Here is a 27,366-nt window from a genome sequence, read left to right as displayed (position 1 = left end):
AATGGCCATGTTAGGGCTGTAGTAACTTGACTTTGCCAAATTTAATGGGCCAACCTCCGAAAGGCCTCCTGGCGAAGAAAAAAAATCCGATAAGGCAACCCTGCCTAAGGAAGAATTACTTTAGTGACGAGGAAGTCACCATGGGAAGGGGTTACTTCTGTGTAGTGGATATTACCACTGTATCACAAGATCCAGTGTTAGCTTGGTCTCAAGAAACATGGGGTGGGATGGGAGGAATCTACACTGGCCAAACAATAAAGGGCAAAGATAGACCTTGATAGTGCAAACATTTATGCATGTGAGCAGTGCCACTGAACTCAATAGAACTGCTTATGTGATTGGCAGGACTGAGCCTGTGTTCAGAAATGGTATTTTGAAGCTTGAAAGAGGTAATCACGAACAGGGCACGGGAGTGTAAAAATATAACAATAAAATGACTAAAGTAAGAACTTGAAAGCATCTTTGAGAGTTGTACTGTCTTACATTTTTGGAAACCTTCAGGAGTAAGGGATTGTGGAAACAGCATTGTTACTGTGTAATTGTGGCTGATAGCTAAAGAAATTGTGTTCCAGTAACACTTGTGAGCTGGGTAGGATCTGTTAGCATCTATTTTAAAAGAATCGGTGTATAAATTTATTTTCAGCAAGTTTATTTGTGCCTTCTAGACTTGCTGTCATTACTGGGAAAATCTGTAGAATCTTTTTCCGGAAGCCTTGAATCCTGAGAGACAGACACGTTTAAATAAAGACAGGAAATGCCCTAGATTTTTTTGTTGTCATCTTGCTGTTTCCATTATAGTTTCCAGTATTATTTACATGTGTCTGAACCTTCCTTTTTCTTGATTTTCATATTATTAAGAGAGTAGGCTAAAGCTTCTATATTGTTGGGGGATGGTTTTCCCCCTTTGCGTTTCCTTCTAAAATAGCCCTTGTAATTCCCTCCTTCTCTTCCCTTCTCTCTCTCTCTCCCCCTCTCCCCCATGCCCCTTTTAACATATTAAGTGATATAATGTGTCTTAGTCCTTTGTATGCTTTTCTTGTCTAAATATTTTTTGGGTGCTAAGTATTAAACTATTGAAATAAGTGGCGGTTTATGACATAAGTTTGATCCTGCATGTGAGTAGTCCTATTGAATTCACGTCAGGATTTTGCCTGTGGCACAGACCTATACTAGAATGTTGCTTACTACAAAAGACTCCTAACATTACTTTAGTTGTACATGTAACTGCTACCTTTAAGTTCCACTGATCTGTCTTAAAGCACTTTTTCTTGCATGTACATTTCTGTACAAGTTTACTCACTCAAGATTGGACTGACCTGGGTATAAGGGTGAAAGACTAATCAAACCTGCACGTCAGGACTGCTACGGACCTCCACCAGAGTTTCCTCTGGCTTTGCCCTGCCTAGGCATAGTTCACCATCTTTTGGGTGTCACCATACATTTATACTTCCCCTTTGATTCAGTATGAGATCTTTTTTACACAGGAGCAGAGTGCGGATTTAAAATAATAACACTTTTAGGATTATGGAGTAACTACCATTTCCATAATTGTTTAAATACTCACACTCAGGAACATCTATGATGGTCTAGCAGATAGATGTGTATTTAGACAATTGTTTAAATTCTTTTTATTTGGATTTTTCGTGTGTAAACTGTATTCAAGAGTGTATGCAGCTACATTTCCTTTAAGTACCATTGTATTGAAAAGAAAAATCAGTGAAATTCACAGTAATGGCCAGACTTCCATCCTTGATTACCCTTTTGTATATGTGGCATATACATGATCATATACTGTTCAAGATCCTGTGATAGGAGAATTATCTACTACAGCAGGGATGGGGAACCCTTTTTCTATCACGGCCATTGACCCACAGGGATGGGGCTGCGGCTTGGAGTACAGGAGGAGGTTCGGGATGCAGGCTCCAGGAGGGAGTTTGGGTGTCGGAGGGGATTCTGACCTGGGGGTAGGGGTTCCGGGTGTGGGCTCTGGTTGGGCGGCGCTTACCTCAGGTGGCTCCCGGTCCATGGCGCAGCGGGGCTAAGGGAGGCTCCCTGCCTGCCCTGGCTCCACATTGCTCCCCTAAGAGGCAGGCATGTCTGGCCCCTAGGTGGAGGGGCCAGTGGGCTCTGTGCGCTGCCCATAGGTGCTGCCCCTGCAGCTCCCATTGTTCACAGTTCTCGGCCAATGGGAGCTGAAGAGCTCGTGCTGGGGGTGGGGACAGCGCTGGAGGTTCCCTGATCTCCCCTGCTCCTAGGGGCCGCAGGGACATGCTGGTTGCCTCTGGGAGCTCCGTGGCGCTAACCGGATTTTTAATGGCCTGGCAACCCTGACTTCAGCCCTGCAGGGGGGCGCCGAGGCTCGGGGGTTCCAGCCCGCAGCACAGAGACTTGCTGCGAGCTGGATGAAATGAAGCAGCAGCGGGCTGGATTTGGTCTGCCCCTGCACTATAGTATCTCAGCAAAAATCACACATTATTGGGGGGGACTGCATTTTAAATTTGATGCTGAATTTCCAGATTTTTGTAATCTTCAATGAAAACCTGTAATAAGGGTTTAATGATATGAATGTAGGTTCGATGATGATGATAATAATTAATGCTTTGCACTTCTTCTAAATCTTCCATATGAAAATCTCAAAATATTTGGTAAATGTTAATGAATTAAGTCCTGCAAATCCTCAGAGAAGTGAAAGGATGTATTTTCAAAAATGGCCTCTGATTTTCAGTGCCTTCAGTTTTGAGTGTTCCACTTTAGGACCTGATTTTTGTTGACTTGACTTGTCCAAAGTTACACAGCAAGTCGTTGTCAGAGAGAGACTCTTACTTTTTGTAGAGCATATATATATATAATCAGGTTATTCCACTTCACTTATTGAAATGTTATATTTGCTATGTATTAAGTCCCTATATCTGGCTTTTCATTAGAGACCACATGTACTATGTAGTTTCTCAAGCTCCTTCATACTGTAGGGAAAATCAAGCTGTATAATAATTGGTTTGGAAGTAAATTACATCTGGATAAACATTTTGCTTGGCTTCTAGGGCTAAGGACCTTTCTGGGAAGTCTGTCAGGGTCTGTAAAGGCCCTCGAGCAGTATTTTCTCGAGTTTTACTGCTGTTCTCACTGACTGATTCAATGGAGGATGAGGAAGCAGCTAGTGGTGGCCAAGGCCAGCTTTCCACCTTGCTTATGGTAAACATGGGTCGTACGGTGTTTCCCAGTTACTCGATAAATAGGAAAACAGCAATCTTCCAGGACAGAGAAGATCTCATCAGGTAGGAGGAACTTTGGCTATTTGGAAACTGATTTGTGGAGACAGCATGTGAAATGCCGCAATGACACCCATGTGTTTATTTCTAGATAAGCGCTATTATTACCTATATACCATGTCATTTTACCTGTGCTATTGCCATAAATTATAGGGCAAATAGAAGACCAGAAGAAAACACACAACAGTATATTTGTGGTTGGTTAATATAGCATCTACTAAGAACCCTCCCAAATTTTGTAATGCTTAGTGGCCTTACGTTCTGAACCAGAGTAGCTTACCTCATTGCTTCATGGTCATCTGCTGGTGAACGCTGCACATTAAATTGCAGTGCCTGCTGTTAGAATGAATTCCTAGAGCAATGAGAAGATGATATCAATGTTTTATACTCGAGAAAACATTTTAAACTTAATGCACCTGATGTATACTCCATGCACTTCAGAAGATTGCTCCAGGAATAAAGTTGGCCTTGTGGATTTTTTATTTTTGTAAATGCCTTGGGAGATGCGGTTGGGAGGCAAATCAGATAACATTGTATAAAGGGAATGAGTTATTTTTAACTGTAAACTCTCTTTGCACCTGGTATTTATTTTTGTATTTGTCGTTTGGATTTTTTTTTTGGTTAGATATGCAACAGCTGCTCATTTGTCAAATGATGTAGCCACTGCAATGGCTAATGGGAACTGGACAGAAGCTAAATATCTCTATATGTGTGCAAAAGAAACCTGGCATGAACTGAAAAATCATCCTTCTTTGAGGTACTAAAGCAGAAATGCATGTCGAAATTCACATGCAACTAGCAGATACATGATCTCATTTTTGATGCAGCTCCTATTGAAGGAGGGTTGTATTCTTGTGTTCTAACTGGAGCCTGTTGAATTCAGTAGTTTCACTGTTCGTAAAAGCTTTGAACTTCCTGCTTTGTTTAGCTTTTAAATGGTTTAAACTGGAGAGACTTTTTGTGTAAAAGTGTAGAGTGAATTGGTAGACAAAGATAAAGCACTGAAACAGCTCCATATTCTACATGCCAAAATGAAGGAGAACAAGAACTATTTTTCTCTTGTCTTAGTTTGTGTTTATGGCTGCTAGACAAACAGCAATCAGCAGAATTTAAAATTCACAAAGTAATGTTGTAAAGGTTATGGGAAAACATATTGGTTATTCATATGCTGAAATTTCCGAGTTGGTGTTATTCAGGAAGAATTACTAAAGATCTGAGAACTGAACATACGTGTTTTGTTGTTCAAGTAGCCTTCATCAGGTTTCATTTTAATTATTTGTCTGCTAGCTTGATGATACCTTGAAAACCATAGCCTTGTGTTTGCCATCATGTTCATTCTCATGGCAACTGACTTAACCTCATATTCATGGAGGGTCGTTTGGGGGCTTGATCTTTCTCCTGTTGAAGACAGTGGCAAAACTTCCCATCAGTGAGACTAATATTATGCCCCTGAATAGTATATGCCATCAAAAAAAGATGGCTAATATCTGTAAGTTAATTAAATTTGTTAGGGCAGGAAAGGTTATTTCAGCCTGTGGCCTTTTGTCCAGCTGTTTGTCTGCTAGCTGATCTTCTGTCTTGGTAGAGAACACCTGTAAGTAAAAAGCCAAAATCAATCAATAAATAAATAAATAAAGATGGTGGAACTCAATTTTTTTTTAACTGACCTATGATATGTGAATCTTTAGTTTCACTGGTTGTTGAACCAAAGGACATGGCTGCCAAAATATCAAGATTAAACCATTGCGCCAGCCACCTTAATTCTGTCACTTGCGAACTTTGGAGTGGCAGACTTTGCAACCTTGATGTTCTTTTTACTGCATTTTTATATATACTTAATGTTATTTTGTTTGTATAAGTACTCAACTATTTGTGTGCTTTGTAAGAAAGAGTCTGAATGATTTGATAGTCATTCCTATTTAAATGATCTCTGATGCGTTCTTTTTTTTTAAAGATACCATAGAGACTTACCTGAGTATCTGCGACATTTTACAGTTGGGTGGATGTATACAAGGATCCTCTCTCGAGGGGTTGAAATACTGCAGAGACTTCATATGTATGAGGTAAAGCAGTGGTGCAAGACAGTGGTTCATTTTTAATTGCTAATATTTCTGTAATGAAATTATTATAGCTGTCTCTCAGATAGCAAATCCTTACATTTTCCTTGGATGGCAGTCTTAGTACATTATAGTATAGTGTCAGACCTCATTAATGATACAGTTCACAGGAATATTGTAAAAAGGTTTGACATTGCAATAGTCAATGAAGTTTTTATCTGTTGGTGTAGCTTTAGAGATGATAGGATCTGGTGCAGCTTTGCTTAAAGGGAACCTGTGAAGAAAAAAACAGTGTGCCATTTTTCTTCCTGCACTAGGATCCAGGAAGGCCTGGAATAGTGTTTTTTGTTTTTTTTTTTTCAACATTTTTCCCCACCTTTTTTTCTTAAAAATAAATAAATATATCTATCTCATAGAACTGGAAGGGACCTCAAAAGGTCATCGAGTCCAGCCCCCTGCCTTCACTAGCAGGACCAAATACTGATTTTTGCCCCAGATCCCTAAGTGGCACCCTCAAGGATTGAGCTCACAACCTTAGGCTTAGCAGGCCGATGCTCAAACCACTGAGCTATCCCTCCCACTGATGTACAGAAAACTGGATGGAGTAGCCAAGTGGTGTTATGTCCATGGCCCATTGGTCAGTGGTGATGAAGGATCAAACATGCTGGAAGCACACTAGTGAATTTCTAGAATCACTGGAAGTAGAGCACATCTTTCAACCAGACCGTCAAAATAAGTGGCCCCCTCAATGATTGAACTCACAACCCTGGGTTTAGCAAGCCAGTGCTCAAACCATTGAGCTATCCCTCCAGCCTTTTGTATAACATTAGGTTTTGACTTCCCTGTTGTAGCTGGAAGATTCTGGAAGGCTGTGCAAGATCCACTTGCAGATTATTATATGGCAAGAGTCTAACGCTGAGGGATTGTTATTTATACTGTTTAAAGATATTATCTTTTCACTGGATTTTGTTAACACCTTGTAAAGCCAAACTCTTGGGTGGGGTGACAGAGGAGATGTTGGCTCTGAAATGCTCTGTCTCTTCAGTTGAGGACTAAGAATCTCCACCTTAAGAGGTCCCTGCCAGGGAACATGACTTTATAATATAAGAAAGAAAAACACTAAGAAAACGTCTTTAACTAAAAAACAAGCTGGCAATTTTCAGGCTGCCTTTGTATATCATAATGAAACAAAAAGGGGAAAAAGCATTTTCCTCTGTGCAATTGACCTGTATGTCTAAATGACTCTCTATATGTTCATAGGAGCTAGTATAGAAAGGGATGTTAAAGGGTAAAAAGGATTTGAGCTGGGAATTGCTGAGAGTTAAAGTAGCCAGTGTAGGGGAGGAGGGAAGACACTTGGAAGGGTAATACTACTGTGTTACTACAGCACTATGGGCAATGTAGCTGGCTTAATTGTATAATGATACTTCAGCTTGCTTTCCTGTGTCATCTAATAGAAGAGTTTTGCATTGCTGTAGGAGGCTGTGGAAGAACTGCAGTATCTTTTGTCTCAGGAAGTGTATTGTACAGACAGCAGAGGACGATGGTGGGATCGACTGGCTTTGAATTTACACCAACACTTGAAACGCAATGAGCAGGTATCCCCTATCTGCATGCTCTACTGCTGGAGAACAGTACTAGCTAGGTGTTAAAAACACTGCTTGTATTTTATATGAGCAGGAGTGCTGGGAAGGCACTGTAAGAGGCTAAGGCTTGGTCTACACTACATTCTTCTGTATAACTACGTTCTTCAGTGTGGAAAATCCAAATCCCTGAGCAGCGTAGTTATACCAACCTTAACCTCCCATGTAGATGGCACTGTCGGCAGGAGAGTAGAGGTGGAGTTATTAAGGCGTTGGGAGAGCTCTCTCCCGTCAGCTTAGATGTCCTCACCAGATGCGCTGCAGTGGCACAGCTGCATTGGTGCAGATGAGCTGATGTAAATTTGTAGTCTAGAGCTGCCATCAGCGCTTTGTACGGATCTGTTCCCAAGGGTAGTTGGTAGGCTTCTCTTGTGAAGTAGGACTTGTCTTTGGGTATGTCTGCACTACAGCATAAGAACAGGCTCAAGCCAAACGACCCTGGCATCTGCACTGCCATTGTGCTAACTCAAGGTTCCAGGACCTTGCAGGATTGGTGGGTCTGAGCTCAAATTAAGCTGGTACCCAGGATCTGAGTCCTGTTGCTTTGCAGTGTAGATGCAGCTCCGCTTGACTCGGGTCTTAGAATTCAGCCAGAAGTATCGCACAATTTCATGGGACTGCTTCCTTAATCCTCGCTATCCTAACAATCAGCAATCCACTCAATTGAAAAAGGAAGCCCCCCTCCCTCCCCTTAGCAAATGGTAGCAGCTCAGGTCAGTGTTAACCCATTCTCTTCTGATCACCAATCTGCAAGCACATTATCAGAGAGCCTTCTGGGTTTGCAGTGGAGAGTGAATCGATCAAGCTTTTTGCAAAGCCCGCTGCTTCCTAGCGTTGTGTAAGGTGGGTAATAAAGTTTTCCCACAGTACACCATGGTCCTAGGGCTAGAACAGCGACATTTGGCTTGGGGGTGGGGGACTGGGATATGGTTGTTTTGATTCACATCTGCACTCTCCAGTGTTGACTCCAGAGCTCTAGGTTCAAGCACAGATTAGAAGTGTCTTAACGTAGGGTTTAAAATACATGGGTCAGCTGACTCAAGTCACTAACTCTGGGCTTACATTGCAGTGCAGACATACCATCTGAGGCTTGGTGAGGGATGAACAGACTCATATTTGGTCAGCATTGTTTTTTTATCACTTTGGAGAATTTCTCCTGGCTCAGAGATTGTATGTAGTTGCCAGTTAAGTGCCTGCTCAGCCAGTCTGCTTCATTGTCCACAGGGAGGCAGGAAGAGCATTTTTAGAGGAGAGCTCTCCTGCTGGATCCTCATCAGTGTTTGGGAGTATTCCTGTTAAAATCCCTGCCCTTGTGCTGAGGAGAGGCAGCTGGAAACGAGGCCTCCTTAGCTCCTCCTCAGGCAGGGAACTATGGTGGGAGCTGTTAGATAGACTGTTCCTGTTGGGAAGCAAGGGTAGCTTTTACCCTCAGGGCAGGCTTGGATACCTTATTTCCTTTCCCTGTAAATCTGCCAGGCCACTTATCCATGTGCTTTCACTTGCTGGAGGAATTGTGGCTTTTTGGAGAGGTGGTGGGAGATGAGTGCCATCATGCCAATCTGCCTTGTAGATGGACCATGGGCTGTGAAGAAGCATGGGAGAGTCCTGAGGTGCCAGAAGAAGCAATCTCACAAACTGAATGAAAACTGTTTGGCCTGGTATGTTGCCTAGTGTGCTGCCCCAGAGTCGGGCCTGCATTGGACAACCCAGAGAACAGTGGGCTCAGTGCTCTGAACGCATAGTAGAAATGGTATGAGAAGAGTGTGATCAATAGATAGTAAACTTACCTGAAAAATGGCACACCAAAGGATTAAATTCAGCAAAGCCCAGAGAGAACTGGCCTTGTTACTTGCTGCTCCGTGAGAGGCAGACCTTCTGGCAAGTGGAAGCCAGATGTAACCCAGTATTGCTCTTTAGCTATGTCTACACTACACAGCAGTTGGGAATGTGCCTCCCAACCCAGGGAGACAGACTTCTGCTAGTTTGGCTTGAGCTAGAGCACTCAAAACAGCAGTGTAGCTATTGTGGCACTGGCTGAGGTTCAGACTAGCTCCCTGAGCTTGCACCCACCTGACCTCCTGGGCCTGAGAACGGTTGGCCTATGAGTCTCCGCTGATGCCACAACCTCTACACAACACTCCCAGCTGCAATGTAGGCATACCCTCTGTGCCCTCCTAGTGGCTAGACTATGTACAGAGGTTTGACTTTGCTACCACTTTTGAGCTAATTGACCTGGTTCGTTAGCTCACATAAGTAGAGACTCCTGCTTTTAGATATAGGGGTCCCAGATTCACTCCCCACAAACAGCTCTTCTGGGGCAACATTGCCCATGCCTTAGCCCTAGAGTTCCCATGCCACAGCTCCAAACTGCACCCAAAATCCATGTAGAGAAAGCACAGTCCATCAGTCTCAGATTAAGTGAGAAGTTAGGATCCAGAGTAAGGCATTGTAAAGGTCATGTGGTGGGCCATGGTTATCCCTGCTGTGTGGAACTCTGGAGCCTGTACTGGAAGTACATCGGGGAGGGATTTGCTTCTCTTTTGCCTGACAACCTTGCCTCTTCATGGGATGAGTTTATAAAAGCAAATTAATTGTGCAGTGGGTAAACTTGCCAGTCTCTAGCTGCCTGATACAATTCAGGCTTTCAGAGACACCGTGTCCATGGAGACCAGTCCTTGGGTTTCTAAGTGATTAGTTGGCAGGTGGCCAAGGGGGAGAGATGTAACAGCTTGGGAATGGCATAGTATGTTTGAATGTAATGATTATATAAGGCCTTATAGAGGCACTTTTAGGCAGACATTTGCGGCAGACTCTGGTGGAACCAGTGGCACCAATTTGCATGTCTGGGTCTGCCTTTCACCTCCACTCACTTTCAGCAAGCAGGTGCTGCCATTGGTGCATGAGACATCACTGTGATTAAAGCAGCCAGCAGCAGAAATCTGTGTGCTCCAAATTTTGTGGCTCAGCACCCTAAGGCTATGTCTACATTTATGGTGGGGTGTAGAATACATACACTGCACTCTCCCACTCCCCCAGCAACAATATACATAGAGTGTAGATGGTGAGGCACTGCTGTGGCGAGTAAAGACACCCCATAACCTTAAGGTATGTACCCTACATGGCTCTCTGTATTCCCAAGCAGCACCCCCTCGCCTAGACTGTTTTTAGCACTGTAGTGTCCTGCTGCCTCCCCACTGATAGGAGTGGGAAAGGCTCTGACAAGGGGAGACAGTGGAGAAAGGATTTGCAGCTCCCTGCTGTGAGAACCTTTCCCTGCTGCCCTCCTCCCCCTGCCAGAGATTCTGGCTGGTGTGTATAGCTACACACTGCAGCATGGATGCAGCCTGCTGTTCACTGCAGCATGTAGCTACACATACCCTACATGCCGCCACCAGTGTAGACAAAGTCTGAGTGTGACCCAGTTGCCCTTCTCCTACCCCATCTGCACCAGCCCACTCAGAGGTGGTGCAGAATCTCTCTCCCTGGGTTTCCAGAGGGAGCTGAGACGCTGGCTGCAGCTGCCTGGCAACTGATCTGTTGTTGTTTGTGTTATAGTTGCTCCTACAAGTCCTAACTTTCATCAGTGCCCAATTGTGCTAGGCACTGTATATACATATAGTAAGAAAGAGTCTCTGCCCTGAATAGTTTACAGTTTAAATAATATAAGACAATAGAAAGTGGGAAAAAGGAAGCATTATTGTTCCCATTTACAGACGAGAACTGAATGAGGCTTAGAAGTATGAAGTACCTTGCCCATGGTCACACAAAAAGTCTGTGGCAGAACCAAGTTCTCCCAAGTCTCAGTTTAGTGCCTTAACCCTCAGACCATCTTTCCATTCGTAAGACTGAAGTAATGCAGAGGGCCAAGGCCGGATTAACTTTTTATGGGCCTGGTGCCAAACATATTTGTGGGCCTCCATGGGGCAAGGTGCAGGGGGGCGGGATGGGCAGTCTCCAGAGTGAAGGGTGGGCTGGGGCCAATGAAGCACAGCGCGGCAGGAGCAGCCCCACTCTGTGCAGCCCAGCAGAAGGGCACTGTTTACAAACCTGCAGCTGCCAGACACACACTGGCCTCCCCAGCCCTGTGCTGCCAGCATGCCCCTTCCCCTTGAGGGCGGGCCTGCACCACACCGCCCCCCTGCCCAGTGCCCACCCTTATGCCCAGCTCCCCCTCACCCAGAGACCTCCCCCACTGGCCTCCCACCACGACTGCACAGCACCCTGCACACCACACCACTCACCCAGAGCCCACAGACCTCCCCACTACCCACCACCTTCCTCACAGTCCCACCATCACAGCTGCACAGCATCCCATATTCCAGAGGGGACTGGCACCAAAAAAATAAAAATTCTGTGCACAGTATTTTAAAATTCTGCAAATTTTGTTTGTCAATAAATAAATATGGAGGCTCCAACATGACAGTGGGAAGCAAAGGCCACTGATTGCATGAAGGTGGAAGATTACCTTGCAGCCTCCCCCAACCCCACCCCAGGGCAGGGACTCGGCAGTAAGGCTGCACCTGACCCTGACACAGTGCAAGGGCCAGGCCTGCTCCAGAAACTCCCTGGGGCCCTGTCCCCCTGTGCCAGGTGTACCAGGTGTGGGTGAGCAGGCTCAGCCGGGCAGCAGGATCCAAGTGCAGAAGGATTTAATGTGGGGGGATCCAGGTGGGGGTAAGAGAGTTCTCTGTGGGGCAATCTGGGTGCGGTTGGCTCAGTGAGGGATCTGGATGCACAGAAGCTCTTTGAGGGGTTCCAGGTTCAGGGGCAATGGGACTGTGCAGGGGATCCATATGAAGGTGTTTGGGGCTCAGCAGGGGGGTCTAGGTGCAGGGGAGATGGGGTTAATTGGGTGGGGGTCCAGGTGCAGGTGGTTGGGGCTCCATGGGGAGGGTGTCTGGGGGGCTCATCGTGATGGTACAGATGCAGGGGAAGTGGGGCTTGTCAGAGTGAGGGTTTGATGGGCCTGCTTAACAGTGGAGCCCCAGCTTCTGCCAACGGGATGCTGCATGCTGGGCTCCAGCTTCCCCCTGCCCCTGCTTCCCCCATCTGCTTCTCTTCCCCATCCCATGCCCCTTCCCCACTGCTCCATCTCCTCCTCATCCCCTGCCCTTGCTTCCCCCATTCCTTTCTCTTCCCCTTCACCACTGCTCCATCTCCTCCTCATCCAACCCCCTTCCTTCTCCACTGCCTCTTTTCCCCTGCCCCCGCTTCCCCTATCCCCTTCTCTTCCCCATCCCATGCCCCTTCCCCATGGTTCCATCTCCTCTCTAGGCTTGCGGGCAAGGGGAAACCTCCCCCCTACCATGAGCTGGCGGAGCAGAGCGGGTTGGAGCCAGGTTGCTCCACTTCCTGCTGCCCGGTGATTGCAGTGCGGGCCTGACCCTGCACTTACGGGGTGGCGGGAAGTAGAGTGACTCGGCCCCAGCCTGCTCCACTCCCCTGGCTCCCGGATTTTGGGGCGGGGGGAACTGCCCCCCCAGCACTCACCAGCGACACAGCTGGGAGCGGGCTGGGGCTGGGTTACTCCACTTCCCACTGCTTGGTGAGTGCAGCACATGCCTGACCCCTGCTGCAGTCCCCCATGGGGAAGGGGTGGGGCTGGGGCAGAGCAGGGATGGGAAGAGGTGGGGGCAGAGCAGGGGCAGGGACAGCTTTCCTGTCCGGCTCAGCCGGCCGGGGGATTGGGCTGGCCGGGGCCTCTTGTGACTCTGGGCCTAGCGCCATGGTAAACCCGGTACTGCAGAGGGACTATGCTGGGCTCAGTTTTACCCTCCATATATTTGCACCAAGAGCTAGCATACCTGTTCTTGAATTAAACTGCTGTTAAAGTAGCTGGGTACCCTTGTTGAAAAATTGGCCCCAATTAACTGGCTGCTACTACTAGAGAGCAATGCTGGGAATCAAGACTTAGATGCATTAAATCCTGTGTGTTCAGTGGCATCCTCTTCTTCGTTCCTGCATGCCACTTACTCTGAATGGATTACTTTGATCCTCTCCAGGTCTTTGTTTGCTTAACCAGTACATATAAGTGTATTGCCGTGGTTTAGGGTGGTGGGGGAAAGCCTGGCCACATTTTTTCTTTGTCAAAAGTATGTGGCATGAATATTTTTAGTTTTGTTTTTTTAATCAAGTATCAGACACTTTAAATATTTCATTTGAATCACATCCATTTATGGAATAGAAGTTATCATTTCCAAGTACTCTTTGGGGAAGATTTTAGTTTTGGGTTTTGCTGGTGTAAATGGGGAGTAACTCTAGTGCTACTGGGATCAGAATCTGAAACTCTGTCTTCTGCTATTTTACTGGTGCAAAATATCACTTAAAAGGAGTTTCTTCAGAGTAAGAGTAAGAAAAGAAATAGATTCCCCTTTAACACCATTCGTTATTCTCTGTTGCTTTCCTTTTTTGTGCTCTTTTAAATCAGGTTAAGGCTCAGTAGAAATAGACTTCCCAGGTCATTACCTGAGATCTTCTTGGTTCCTAGGCTATTGAGTGCATTAGAAAAGGGCTGTCAGATCCATTTGTGCGCACAGGCCATCGACTCTCTCTCTACCAGCGTGCACTGCGATTGAAAGACTCGCCAAGCTGCAAGAAGTTCAGGAGTCTCTTTCAGGGGCTGCCTGTCATAACTCTGGAAGATGTTACACATGTGAGTAAAGTGTTACTGGTTCCTGAGAACCTACCAATTCCAGCTGTCTTTTCCTTCTGACTGGGATAGTAATCCTGAAAACTGGGTGTATGTGTGTATACTTCCCTGCATTTGTATTACATACTCTGTAACACAGTGGGCCCAACTCTCAACTGGTGTAAATCAGCAGAGCTCCACTGATTTCAATGAAGCTATGTTGATTTATACTAGCTGTAGATCTGACCCAGTTCACCACTAAAGCTATAAAACATTGCTGTCTGTGCCCAGAAGTCAGAAGTTTCCTGGGTTCCTTTCAGGCTGTGCTTCTGACTTACTGAATGACTTTTAATCTCACTGGGTCTCAGTTTTCCATGTGTAACATGTGGGTAGATATTACCAACCTCACTGGGGGTTTGTTAGCCCTCTTTGAAGGGCTTGTGAGAATGCAGAACTGGTAGAATCAGGTTTTTGATCCTTTGGAGACAGGAACTTCCACATTAGAATGGATATTATTGTGCTTCATTCTCCCCTGCCATGTGTAGTCATTTACACGTGCACAGTGGGTGTAAAGCACACCAAACCATAGTGGTAGGACATCACACCTATTGTACACAGGTGTAAATCAATATCCAATTGGCAAGGATCAGTCCCATGGTGTGTTAATATTTGATTTTTGGGAAATTTTGCCCAAAAGATAAGCAGGAATTTACTTCTTGATTAACTTCATAGTTAAATGCTTTGTATGTGTGCAGCCTGCTAGATGTTATGGATGATATCCTTGCCCTGTTGAAATTAGTGGAAGGTTTGTCATTGACTTCACCTTAGTTAGGAGTCTACCAGGTATCCTGACGCCCTAACATTCCCTTCAACCCAGAAGCTGTGCTAGTGTGGTTTATTTATGAACCTTTGCAATTCCAGTCTCATTTGTCATCCAAAAATTGACTCCATTAGCAAATGGCTGTCAAGAAAATGGCAGCTTAAACTCTGAATTCTTTATTTTTAGCTGACCAATAATTCACTTGTTTTTTGAAAGTTGGTTTCTCTTTCTAAAAGCAGTGCTAGGGAGCTGTGTATCCCTTAGGAGAGGTAGAGATACTTAAATAAGGCTGTTCATCTTTAATGTTGGACATTAACTAGCTGTTTTGATGTATTCAGGTTACAATCAAAGGAAAGATGTGTCCCCAAACAGGGGTGGGAAAATCTGTATTTCTAGTGGAGGACGTTGATGATCAAGAGAAAGGAGAAGACTTCACTCTGTCCACAATCATGTGTTCAGTTGAGGAGCTGGCATTAACACATTACAGACAGAATGGCTTTGATCAGGGTAAATTCTCTTATACCAATGCAATAATGTTAAGGGATGGACTATCAGCTACAAAGAGAGTCTTTTAACCCAGTTTTAGCAGTTAGTGCTCCCATTGTTTGAAAGTCAGTGAAAAGGTGCTGATTTTTTTTTCCTTCCTAAAAGTAGCTGGAAATTGTACTTAAGAGCCTTTCTCCTGTACTTGATTCCTTTTCTCCTCCACATCCCCAGTTGCAGATTTGAAATGGAAAAAAATATATTCCTTTATCTTTCTGGATCTCCAAGTGCAGCAGAAGTTTCTCATCTAGTCATCAATAGGCTTTTACTTAAAGTAGTTTAATTCACACGTGTAGGAGTTGGGATTCCAAAAGCTGTAACTTGTAAGTTACTGTAAGTGGCTGAGTGCCAGCAGGAGCAAGAGTTCCACTGCGGAAATTGTGTAGAAAAGGATTTTATAGACATCCCATTGTGATTATCTAGACTAGATGATTATCTCCTCCAGTCTTCGGGCATTTCAGAGTCACTGCAATTAAAAGTAGACATACATACTTCTGTTATAGCAAGAGCATCAGCAACTGGTTTAGTTAAGGTCACATAACAGATTCCTTTATTTTATTTTCAGTTGCTCATAATTTTGTGAAATTTACCATAATCCCCCCAGTTTCAGAGGGATTAGGGGACTAGTAATCTTTTTCTTGTTTTGTCTGTCAGGCAGTAAAAGTCTGAGTGTAGTTTATAAAATGCACATGGATTTTAACCCTTCAGTAGTAGAACAGAGTAGGCAGCCATTAAAAAAATCATGTCTCAAGGGAGAACCAAGAAGCTAGGCTTTGCAGCAACTCTCCTCATAGCCAGAGATCCAAACAATGGAGTGGGGAACCAAGTGAAGCATCTGTTGGACCAGTGAATCAGTGAGGAAGTTATAGAGACGGAGCAGCAAGTGACATTATGCATGCTACATGGTATATTAGTGGGTGTTGCCAGATTCCCTACTCCTGCCTTACACAAAGATAGTGTGTGCCCCCAGCCATGAAACTGAAATTCCTTAGAATCCCCTTTAAAATGGAATGGAGCAGCCAACCTTCGCTGTAGCTTGTTTTGGGTAATAGACGAGATTCTTAAGGCTTTGACATGTCCAAAATGTAGTTATTTGGTAACCTTCAGAAGGGTCTTGCCTTGATTAAACTCTTTTAGTCAAGTATATTGGCATTAAACAAAGAGCCTTAGCAAATTGTGAAAGTGATATCAATACCATTAAAATGCATTTTACTACATTTTGTTTAGTGTTAATATCTGTTGACGGGATGTATGTGTAATCCTGAACATGATACTTTGCTCTTGCAGAACATTTTAATCTGTATTTCAGGTGAGGTTGCTTTAACTACTCAGAGACTGAAATGTGCCTATCTTTGTTTCCATGGCTGGAAATCTGAATGTGATTTTTTTGTCCTTCAGGGATTCATGGAGAAGGTTCCACATTTAGTACACTCTATAGCCTTCTAATGTGGGACATTATTTTCATGGATGGCATACCAGATGTTTTCAGAAATTCTTATCAGGTATTTGTGAAGGGTATTTTTCTCTATCCAAAGATTTGTTTAAAAAATAGATAATTATGATAAACATCTATTACAGTCTGTTCTGAATTCACAGTGTTTTATTTGATGGCAGGTTGTATCCTGTTACTGAAATGCTTTTCATTGCTAGTTGCTAGTAGTTTGCCCTGACAGGCACAGTTAGGATGTGCAGCATTCACTTACCTTTGACTAGTACCAAAGATCTCTGAAGTCCATCATGTTTCCGTGTGTGTGTGTGTCCGTCCATCCACAGAATGCTTGAATCGTTAGAAATTAATCTTTTGGTGATCGCTGATGGGAGGTCAGCTTTTCTTTGAGTTCAGAGGCACATACATGAATATACCAAATTTGACGATTCTAGCTTAGTGCAAACATATGTACAATGAGTGAGTGGTCTGCATGAGTTTTGATGATTTCTGCTAGTGCAGCTTTCCTCTATACTTAAACTCTACTGAAGCCCATCCTTTCATAAATCCATTTCCTTTTAATCTTGTTATACACACATCATGCCTATTTAAAAAAGAAACTCAGAACCTGCTTATAACCAGGATGAGTCAGGATTTAAACATACACAATACTGTCCGTAAAGCTCTTTCACAGCTGGCCCTTTGTGTGGCGAGTTTCATTTATTAACACAGCTTAAAGGTGGCAGGAGACTCATGCCTCAGCAGAGAAGAGGTTGAAAGCTCACCTCTGCCACCTGTCTCTTATTCTTCCTTCCCTGCTTTTGGTTCTTACACTGTGCTCTGCTCTGAGCTCACATGCAGCAGCAAAGTGAGGAAGATTGAAATCCAGATCTCTGAACTCCGAATCAGAAATCCAAACTTCAGTCATTGTCACTATGCAGCGAGCACAGGCATGAGAGACTAGATGGGCAACTGATAGGAGGAGAACATGGGAGCTGGGATTTTTCTGCTTGAAAACCGGTCTGTTCTGTAGAGCCTTTGTTCCCTCTGCAGACAGAAAAATAGAACCATCGCTCTCTCCCCATCTTATGGAATGGCACAATGCCATGCAGTGTGTAGTGATGTTTGAAATTCTATACACTTTCTGGAAATGTGTGTTCCCCAGACTGTCATTTTCTTTGTCACTCATTTCAAGGGGGAATATTTTCTTCTGTGTCTACATTCTTGATGCAGACTATTACCCTGAAGGGTTAAGTAGTACCTCCAGGGGCCCTAAGTTCTTAGCGTCTCTTGTGGACCTTGAGATATGTCTGGGTAAAAGGGGAACCTCAGGTTAAACATTGCTAAATTAACAAGATCCTAGAAATGACTCTTCTTCATTAATTAGATGCTTTGGTTCATTAGACCAATATGTTAGGCTCTTGAATGTGGTTAGTGTTTGGTGCAGTAATCTTTAGTGTGTAAGTGTAATCTATTCCATTAGATCAAGATTTCGATGGCTGCTGTGTTTTTACATTACTTTTCTTTAAACCTAGAGGATTCAAGTTAAATTGTAGCTCAACATTCAAAGCAGAGTATTTACAGTTTCAGAATCTCCATTTCTTCAAGTGCCCTTGAATTGTCAGGCTCCAGCTGCTGAGGCATGTGTTTCCATTTTCATACAGGCATTCCCCCTGGATTTGTATACTGACAGCTTCTATGAGAACAGGAAGGATGCCATTGAATCTAGACTCCAGCTACTGCACGCAGCTTCCTCAGAGACCCTGAATGAGATGATTGCCAATGTCTGGAATGCTCAAGAGGGAAAAGCAGCCACACTAGTTAGCTGGGACCGGTTTACTTCTCTCCAGCAGGCTCAGGTAAAATAGCAAACATCGCATCACACTTAGGCCTAGTTTCAAGAAGGAACTCAGGCCTGGTGACCCTGAGTATGGCCGTGCCTAACTCATAGGTGCCTAGACCATCACTCGGATGCACAAAGCCTGAGTTCAGTGCCTAGGCTCCTGTACAATAAGAAAGGTGGGGAGAAAGGCGTCTCAGAATGAGATTAGCAAAAGCCAGCATGCTAGGTGGCTTCTCACCTAAGCCATCTAATGGGGAATGTCAAGGGGAGAGATGTGTGCTAAGCCCTGCTCCTCTTGGAGACAGGTGCCTAAATTTGAGCTGGAGGGAGGCACCTCCCTCTGCTTGGGATTCTCAGGGGGGAACCTTCTCAGGGCATTAGACCCTGTGCTGTTTTGGCAAGAAGCTGGGCAGTGGGGAGGACCACCTCCCTCATAGCTTTGGTTAGGGTAGTCACCTGGTGCAAGTCCCCCTCCCACCTGAGGGCAAGAAGGGATTTGAATAAGTATCTGTCACCCCTCCAAGTGAGTGCTCTAACTACTGAATTCTGGGATATTCTCATGTGGGGCCCTCTCAGTCTCTCCTGTTAAAGCTGTTCTCCTTTGCAATAAAAGTCATTGGAACAGAGGCACTGGCTCCTGGATCTCTTAGCTGCTAACCATCAGCCTGTAGTGTCCTCATGCTTGCTCCCTCTCAGTCTGGTCCAATGATTCTTTCCTTATTTAGCCACAGTGAAACAGCTTCAACGCTGGGTCTGAGGGAGATTCCATTTGTGAATCCAGCCCTTAGTATTAAATCACATATGTGTTTGTTTAGCAATTTAAGGTCTTGTCTGGCCCCCGTTGCCATAATATCTGTCTACCTCAATGTGCAGCCCAGTGAGTTAGGGAAGTGCTGTTATTTCCATTTGATAAATGGGGAACCGAGGCACTAAGCAACTTGCCCAAAGTCACCCTGGAATTCTGTGGCAATCTAGGTCTCCCAAGTCTTAAGCTGGTGCTTGAACCAATGTTCTCTTTTGGTCCATAGGTTATGTCCACGCTTACCGGTAGATTGGCACTGCTGAAATGGATGCAGTGAGTGTCAATTTAGTGGGTCTGGTGAAGACACACTAAATCAATGGGTGAGCACTCTCCCATTGATTTGTGTACTCCACCTCCCCCAGAATCATAAGAGAAGTCAATGGGAGATGCTCTCCCATCGACACAGCGCAGTATAGCCACCGCGGTAAGTGGATCTAACTACGTTGCCTTCAGTTATGTTGTTCATGTAACTGAAGTTGCATAACATAGATCGATTTACGGCGGTAGTGTAGCCCATAGAAGTACCCTGTTGCCAGTTTTCCTGTACCAAAGCTGGGAATGTTGGAGGAGCCTAGTTGCAGGGAATATGTGAGATCTGTTAATCAAAGAAGAAAACAGAGAAATAGCATTAAGTTAGCTTACTTTTGCAAGACTGGAAATGGCAAGATAAAGGCACTTCTTTTATTAATGTACTTGCAGAGTCTAGTGGCTTGCTTTGGGGGACCTTTTCTGAGTGGTGTATGTAGGAGGCTCTCCAAAGATCTGCGCCATTGCAGAGGGGGGCTTCCTGATCTAGTCGTGTGGAGTACGCAAGAACAGCGCTTCAAGGTATGTTCCTAGCTTTGACGTGAAAGCAGCATACTAGGGATATTCCCTTAAACTTAAATTGAAATACTCAGTTGATCCTAAATGGCACGGAAGTAAAAGAAAAGCTTCCATCTGTGATAGCAGGGGTCTTCAAACGTTTTTTGTACTGTGGCCCACAGGCTATTAATAGACCTGTGGACTAGCTTGGCATGCATAGCACTGCAGCAGTTGCTTATATGGAAACTATTGATGTCATATTAGCTTGCCTTTTAGTGGTTTATTAGTTGGAAGAGAGCCAGCACTAAGGGACCAAGTAGGTCTCTGCGGCTGAATGCCAAATGGTTCAGGGGCCACAGATGATTGCTTTACAGTAATGTCAGTACAGTAATGTTGACAGGTCAAGTAGTGCTACACATACTGCTGACTATAGCTCTGCCAATTCGTAAGGCACTGTTACAATTCTGTGCGTGTTCTGCAGCTTTTACTCAGACTGTGTTGTGTAATCAAACACTACTTTTAAAACTGAAGATCTGCGTGTGGGAGGGGAGTAAAGTGAACACTCAGAGGAATAAAAACGTGACACTGGGTAGAATGTTCACTGTAGAGTTCTTCCAAGGGACTCTGGGTAGCTGAACATGTACTGTTTGGCAGGGCATGTATTAAAGGAATGTAATTTACAGTGCAGGACTGTGTTGTTGTTGCTCTGGTTTGTGCACATGCAAGGGAAGCTGGCATGAGTAGTCCTGTTGTGTGGAAATTCACACTACCTCATTATCAAGCCTCCTGCTCCATGCTGTGGGGACCTAATTGTTTTCTGCCAACACTACTAATCTAGAATTTTTACTTGTTAAAGAAAGATACCTGTATACACCAGTTTGGAATTAGTGGGTCACCTTTGCCCTAAACAGAATTTCTGTAGCCCTGAACTGAAAGAAAAAAAAAAGTGATAGACAGGTGCATTAGTATGGATTAATTTTAACCATAGCTGAAAAGGTATGGTGGGTAATTACCTACACTGCAGGTGAATACTAAGGGAAAACCACTCCATCAGCAAAGAAAGACTGTTCCAGACTGGTGGCATATGAACAGTAATTTATATGTAGTGCTGTAGCTCTGCTACCCCACCTGGACTACCAGGGAATTGAACACTTCTCAGTACCCTAGACCCAAAAGTCATGTCCTCTGAAGCGCATAAGCCTGGTGGTAGCTGCCTTGAAATACTTCCAATGAGCCTTCATGTGCATAAAGATATAGGGCTCCTCTGCCTGGCAAGAACTTCTGACCATAAGCTAGAGTGGCAGAAGTCTTGAATCTTCCTGCTGGGATCCTCCACCAGAACTGTATGCTGAAAAGCCTTAGTTTTGTCCAGATATAATGTTAGAGCCATTTTGAATAGCAAGAGAGGCAAGGCAAAGGTAATTTTGTCTGGTAAGGAACCTGGTGGCTGGCTAACAAACAGTTGTGAAAAGTAAACAAACTGAGAGTGGACTGTAAACTTTCCTTTTGAACCATACTGTGGTCTTCCCAGAAGTGGTAAGGCAAGCTTTACTTGAACGAGACGTTACATGGTATAGTTTTAGGGTCTGTCCAATTTACTGTGGATAGCACTTACCCACCAGTAGTAGAGCATTGCATTTTTAGGTTTATAGCAACTACGGGACCCTGGCGGAGGGCAAGCAGAGGTTAGAAAATGATGCGTTGGGCTGCTAAGGGATAAGTTGTGGTAACTTTAAACACACAGATTTGCCATTAAGATTTATTTTCTTGTAAAAGGCAGGGGAAGAGGCACTAAAAGTAGCCATAGGCCAGAACCTAGCTGCAGGAGTCTTTAAATGTGGTAGCAGTCCAAAAACTAGCTGTCTGGGATATTTGCATGAACATACATCTACTTAAAGTTGGTCTTCAGCTAGATGTGGCTCAGATGTGGGGGTTCCCCAGGAATTGTGGATTATATAAAATACTTTGACCGTGTGTCCTGAACAACCAACTTAAAGAAACAGATTCTGGGACCTAATAGGATTTTCTACTGTAACTTTTACTTATAGCTAGCCAATTACTAACTGTCCTTTAACAGACAACTTAAGTACACAGGTTGATTATTAAACACTGGAAGTTAATTTTTGTAATTAATGGCCTTTCTTTAACGTAAGTATTCACATTTTGTTTAAAAACTGCAACAGCTTCCCCTTACCTTTTAACAACGATTCTTACAGTGAAAGGTATGAATGCTCTTATCCAAACAGGTGGTACAATGTGCCTGGTTGATGCTTTCAGTTCCTAAACCAAAGCATAGGATCTTTTTAACTTTAACATTTCAGGTGGTGGAAGTTAAGGGTCCCAATGATCGCCTCTCCCACAAACAGATGATTTGGCTGGATGAACTGAAGAAGCTGGGAGCTGCTGTAGAAGTTTGTCATGTGGCTGCAGTTGGAGCTAAAAGTAAACGCCTCAGCTGAATAAAATTGTCTCAGTCAATCCTTCCCCCCTCCCCATCAAACATGTTTATTTTAAAAAATAAATTATGAATGTGCTAATGGTTGCCTCTTATTTTAAGAACCTGTCACCAAGGACATTAGATAAAAATTTCATTGGTGAGGACATAAGACAGGTGCTTGTTTTGGTAAAAAATGAACAGGTTTTATTTACTGTAAATCAGGTCTCCAAAATGGAAAAATAGCTCAAGGTTTTCTTATAAGTAGAACAGAGGTGACATAGGGGATCTTAATTAACGAAGATAATCTGGCAGCTGTGCCTACATTGCAGTTGTCTGAACGTAATCAAATATGCCCCAAACTGCCATAACTCAAAGCATGTTTTGTAGGAAAAACCTCCCTGCAATCTAATCTGTGCCCTCCCCTTTTCTTTCTGGTTCAAGGCACATCTTCAATCATGGGCAGATGTGCATGAGCAGACTAGCTGAAGATCATGCCTGTATTACTCAGGCAGCCACCTTACTCCCCCCCCCCCCCCCCCCATGGCTATACTGATAGCTTTGAGTTAGTAAACTAAAAATAGCTAGTAATTACACACCACTGGATGATGTACCATGTGAGACAAATCTTTCAGCATATTAAAATTTTAAGGCTAGTGGGATAATGAGAAGAGCTAAGTTAGGGTGCAACAGAGAGTCCTGTGGTACCTTAGACTAACAGACATACTGGAGCATGAGCTTTCATATTCACCCACAAAAGCTCATGCTCCAATTCATCTGTTAATCTATAAGGTGTCATAGGACTCTGCTGCTTTTACAGATCCAGACTAACACAGCTACGCCTCTGATACTTGAGTTAGGGTGGTGATGCTTGACTGTAGTAATGGCTCCCATTAACCAGTTTTGATTTATAGACAATTACAGACTTGCTTAAAGCTGATGAGTCTGGTCACCAGGTGCTGCGGGCTCACTATATGCTCCTGTTTCTTCACAATCCCTGATATTTTGGAAGCAATTAACTGCACTGTTCACTAGGTTACAGACAGCTGTGCCATCAAATTGTCTGGTCTCACTTTGGTGCTTAAAATGGTTTAATTGGCTGAGCCCTTTTAGAGTTAAATGCCATTAAGTATACTTGCCCATGAGACCAACACTAGCCCTCCTACATCCATGCATGGACCATTGGCAAGGCTACATATTAATTACATACGGTGGGTGTTTTCTGTAGTAAGCAGAGATTTCATCTAGGGCAAAACAAGAAAGATCTTTCTAACTCCTCAATATGGATGGCAACAAAACCAAGTTACTTCACACTCTGTCTCTACATCTAACCAAAGTAGGTTATTGGAGTTTGAAAAGGTCACACAAATAATGACACAGCGTTCTCAAATCAAGTAGTAAGACGGAGGTACTGAAAAAAATATCAAATGGGCTACACAGAACAAATACTGCCTTGTAATCTTTCTGCAGCCTCTTCTACTGCACCATTTTTATTACATCAGTAAAACAAACAGCATTACAGTGGAAAGGTATGATCTTTTATTAACAGCCTAATTTACTTCACATTCACAACCTCTGTGCCAGGGTTTTGTATTCCTCCTGGCAATTCCACTTTATTCACTAAGTCATCAGTATTAGGCACAACGGTTTTAGTTTCAATTACAATGGTCAACTTTGTAACCTGCTGCAGCAACACCATTAGCAATCTATTGCCCAAAGGGATTTAGGAAACCAGTTGTTCAGTCTCTTGTTGGATGCAGATTGATGTTTTATTCTTTCCTTAAATAAGATTAGAAATTTTTTGGTTTTAATATACTTCTATCTGAGATTAACAGCCAAAACCTTTGATCCTACAATGCACATCATTAAAAGCACAAAGGTGGTTTAATATTAGAGTGGTATTTTACCTGCATGTTTAAAAAAATACACACAGTCGCTTCAGTAGGTTTGTAGGCATTTCTTTGGTACATGGCAGCAATTCACTGAAAGACATTGCACTACCATGACTTCTGACATCAGCAGTAGCTAAAGGCATTAGAGTTGTTCTTTGACCACATCAACCAGCATTTCATCGCTCACTAGGTATGTTCTTAACATCATTACACTCTAGCAAAATAATCACAATACAGCAGCCTACTTCAACCAAAGCAGTGCATGTGGTTAGAAAACAAATGATATAAAAATAAGCTTGTTTATAGTTTGTCTACTCTTACAAAACACTAGTACCTAATTTTAAAATTGCCAATGACTTTAAAGAGATGTGAGTTTGTGTGTAGGGAAGATAGCTGTAGATATGTACTCAGTCCGCAGAGCTACTTGCAAGACATAAGGGCCATTAGGCAAGTTCAGAGCAGTCGGTGTTGTCAGTAAGGCAGCTTTTTACAGTGGGAAATGAATGTATTAGTTTACACAGTTGGGCAGGTCCTGAACTATACATTAGTAGGCACTGCCGTTCAACCATGCATTAAAACAAATCCATAGGAGCGATTAGTTCTCTGAATCAGGCCCTAAGGATGAAACAACAGATTTTTAGAATAACCTAGATACCACTAACTAGCATAACACACCACTTGTGCTTGCTTAGCCCCCCGATTCCGAAAACTACCCTGTTCTGGTTGGTAAATAGAGATTTAGGCAGTTTTTTTAAAGGCACACTATTTACCAACAAGAACATCTGTATCATATAAAATACAGATTTTATGAACTGAAAATACAAGCTAGAAATCCTTACACAAGTAGTTCTTGTATTCTTTTGTTAAAGATTAATATTAACACAGTTTCCCCCACATACTTATTAAAGTAATTTACTCACCAAACTTTGGTAATTCCAAAATGGACTCTTATGAGCATTAACCGTTTTAGAAAATCTATTTTACTGCTCATACCATAAAAACTCAAAGTGGTTTATTAATTTTAATATATGGTACCAAAAATTAGCACACAGGTTGAGGTCTTGTATATATCAAGTATCAGGCCCAGGAAAGCTTTGCCCAAGATAACAGAAAAGCCAACCTGTTGTTCCAACAGACGTCTGAGTAATTTTTACTTATTCTAGTATATCTCAGCTATTTTGAGGAAGACTTTGCAGGAACCAGACCTTCTTGGAAAAAAATAATTGGCTACTATAATATTGTGGCACATTGATTGAAGCGTTCTGCTCAGCTTCAAGTAATGTTTCTTCAACCAAAAAAATGGGAAAATTCCTAACCAGCTCTTGCCTGCTGCAAAACAAGTGTGTTTTTTTTTTTAAATCTGTTTGGCAAAAAATGATTTTCAATCTGCTTTATCTTTAAATTTGGAGGAAAAATAATTCACAGAAATACTTTTTTAAAAAATGGATTGTGTGAGGAAGTCAGAAGAATACATCCCTAACTAATCTGTAGTTAGTTCAGTTGTGTCAAGGGGGGGGAGGGGGAGGACTTTCCCCGCACAACCTCCACTCCTGTAAATGGACACATAAGAAACAAAGTAGTTTTAGGAGTGGTAGAATAAGGTTCTTTATTTTCTGGGACTGACAGGAAATCAGTCTCCATTTAGGCTAGAGAAAGTTTCCCTGCTAATTTGCATATTTGTCATTTAAGGTTTCTGTTCAGAAGGATAAATGGCTTTTTGGTGATTTTTCCAGAGTTTGTTTTATGAATTATATTATGTTTACATTAGTGGGCAGTTCATTAACCTATTGAAAAACAAGTTTCATGGTGTGTTAGACACATCTTACTAATATTTTATTCCAATTAAAGGCACTTCTAAGGCTACAATAATATTCTCTACAGTGAACATTTTAAGGTTAACAGTGCATATTGTCCTGAAGTCAGTTCCTGTGAACTAAATGCAAGCTCATGACATTGAACAAAAATCTGAAGTCTCTCTAAAGGGTAACTGAAAACAAAAACCAGTACACACTGCACCAATGCAACATACGCTAACTAAGTAAACCAAGTCACAGAAAGATAGTATGGATGCACATAAATGTGTCCTTACTAAACCTGTACTGTGACAAAGTAGTTTGTTCCCAGATTTCTACAACTGCCAGTCAATATGGCTACATTAATGCTAAATGTCCTTGATGTTTGTTTTCACCAAGTTGATTTGCTAATCTGTGCTGACATAAGATTAGCTTCAGTCAACAGTTGGGAAAACAGACATTGCAAACAAAAAGAAAACCTGATTAGTGACCACACTCAACCTTTGCATTAGTGAGTGAAATCGCTGATCTTACATAATGAACCAGACCTAGGAAACACAGACAAGAAGTTTACACGACAACTACTGAAAACAAAATTGTGCGATTTGAAGCATGATTTGCTTTGCTTTTAAATATTTGTGCAAAACTTATGTAATATTTGTAAATAAAATTATTACAGCTTCAGATGCCGCAGTTAGCAGTGTTAACTTAAGAGAAGACACAATGGTCTGTGATTTCCCCCCATATGTTTAAGCATCACAATATCTTAGTCCTCATTTGCAAGTGTCTCAGTGGACAGCCAGATTTTGGCACCACTTAAAAATTTACTTAAGGGTGTTCCCAGAATGCTCCGTCTGCATAAATTCCCTATTGGAGAAAATGGGAATGAGGAAGAGAGAAAATCTGGGGTCCCAGGATTGTCATTTAAACCATTTGCTCTGAAGTACATCCTGCTTTGATCCAGTTCTGAACAGTTCGCTTGCAAAGAGGAGCTGCTTTTGTACTGCCGAAGACTCTGGTTTAGCATGTCAACTTGGTCTGTCAGCACAGAGATTTTATGGAAGGCGGTGATGAAGCCACCGTTATTAATTTGGGCCTCAGGAACCCAGCGGAAGTAGCAAAGTTTCCACAGTTTTATGTGTGTTCCAGACAGACGGGGTAGAATTACACCATGCAAGTCGACAGGCTTTGAGAACCATTCTCTGAAATACTGCTCCATGCTATTGGCCTGGCTATCCATCTGCTGAAGAAAGTCTGGTTTCAGTTTTAGGATCAGTGAATTTCTTCTTGGAAGAAACTCTTGCTCGTTGATGATCCCATTCTTTAACGATGGGGGGATTCCTCTCAGCGTTGAGCTGTAGTTTTTCTGCAGAAAAAGATATGAAATCCATGGTTAATTTTCTTTAGATTTA

General features: G+C 43.1%; 2 protein-coding genes across 11 annotated transcripts in view; one reads left to right on the top strand and one right to left on the bottom strand.

Moving 5' to 3' along the window:
* FAN1 (FANCD2 and FANCI associated nuclease 1) overlaps positions 1-22,372 on the top strand; it is a 42,699-nt gene extending 20,327 nt beyond the window's left edge. For 8 of the 10 annotated variants that reach the window (XM_050967921.1, XM_050967919.1, XM_050967924.1 and 5 more), the window contains 10 exons: positions 3,042-3,275; positions 3,895-4,026; positions 5,224-5,332; positions 6,805-6,924; positions 13,457-13,621; positions 14,756-14,924; positions 16,359-16,462; positions 18,051-18,245; positions 19,731-19,859; positions 22,157-22,372. In XM_050967921.1, the coding sequence (XP_050823878.1) occupies positions 3,042-3,275; positions 3,895-4,026; positions 5,224-5,332; positions 6,805-6,924; positions 13,457-13,621; positions 14,756-14,924; positions 16,359-16,462; positions 18,051-18,245; positions 19,731-19,859; positions 22,157-22,294 (1,495 nt within the window). In that variant the 3' untranslated portion in view covers positions 22,295-22,372. The remainder of the gene's footprint in view (positions 1-3,041; positions 3,276-3,894; positions 4,027-5,223; positions 5,333-6,804; positions 6,925-13,456; positions 13,622-14,755; positions 14,925-16,358; positions 16,463-18,050; positions 18,246-19,730; positions 19,860-22,156) is intronic. The other 2 variants (XM_050967925.1, XM_050967927.1) reach the window with 2 other exon arrangements.
* A 1,350-nt stretch (positions 22,373-23,722) lies between these two features.
* The window catches only part of MTMR10 (myotubularin related protein 10), a 63,832-nt gene continuing 60,188 nt past the window's right edge, over positions 23,723-27,366 (bottom strand). The window contains exon 16 of the mRNA XM_050967938.1: positions 23,723-27,320. Within this exon, the coding sequence (XP_050823895.1) occupies positions 26,721-27,320 (600 nt within the window). The 3' untranslated portion in view covers positions 23,723-26,720. The remainder of the gene's footprint in view (positions 27,321-27,366) is intronic.

This window comes from Gopherus flavomarginatus, chromosome 9, assembly GCF_025201925.1.
Source record: "Gopherus flavomarginatus isolate rGopFla2 chromosome 9, rGopFla2.mat.asm, whole genome shotgun sequence".
NCBI classification, from domain to species: Eukaryota; Metazoa; Chordata; order Testudines; family Testudinidae; genus Gopherus; species Gopherus flavomarginatus.
This window is presented reverse-complemented; position numbering and strand designations above follow the sequence as displayed.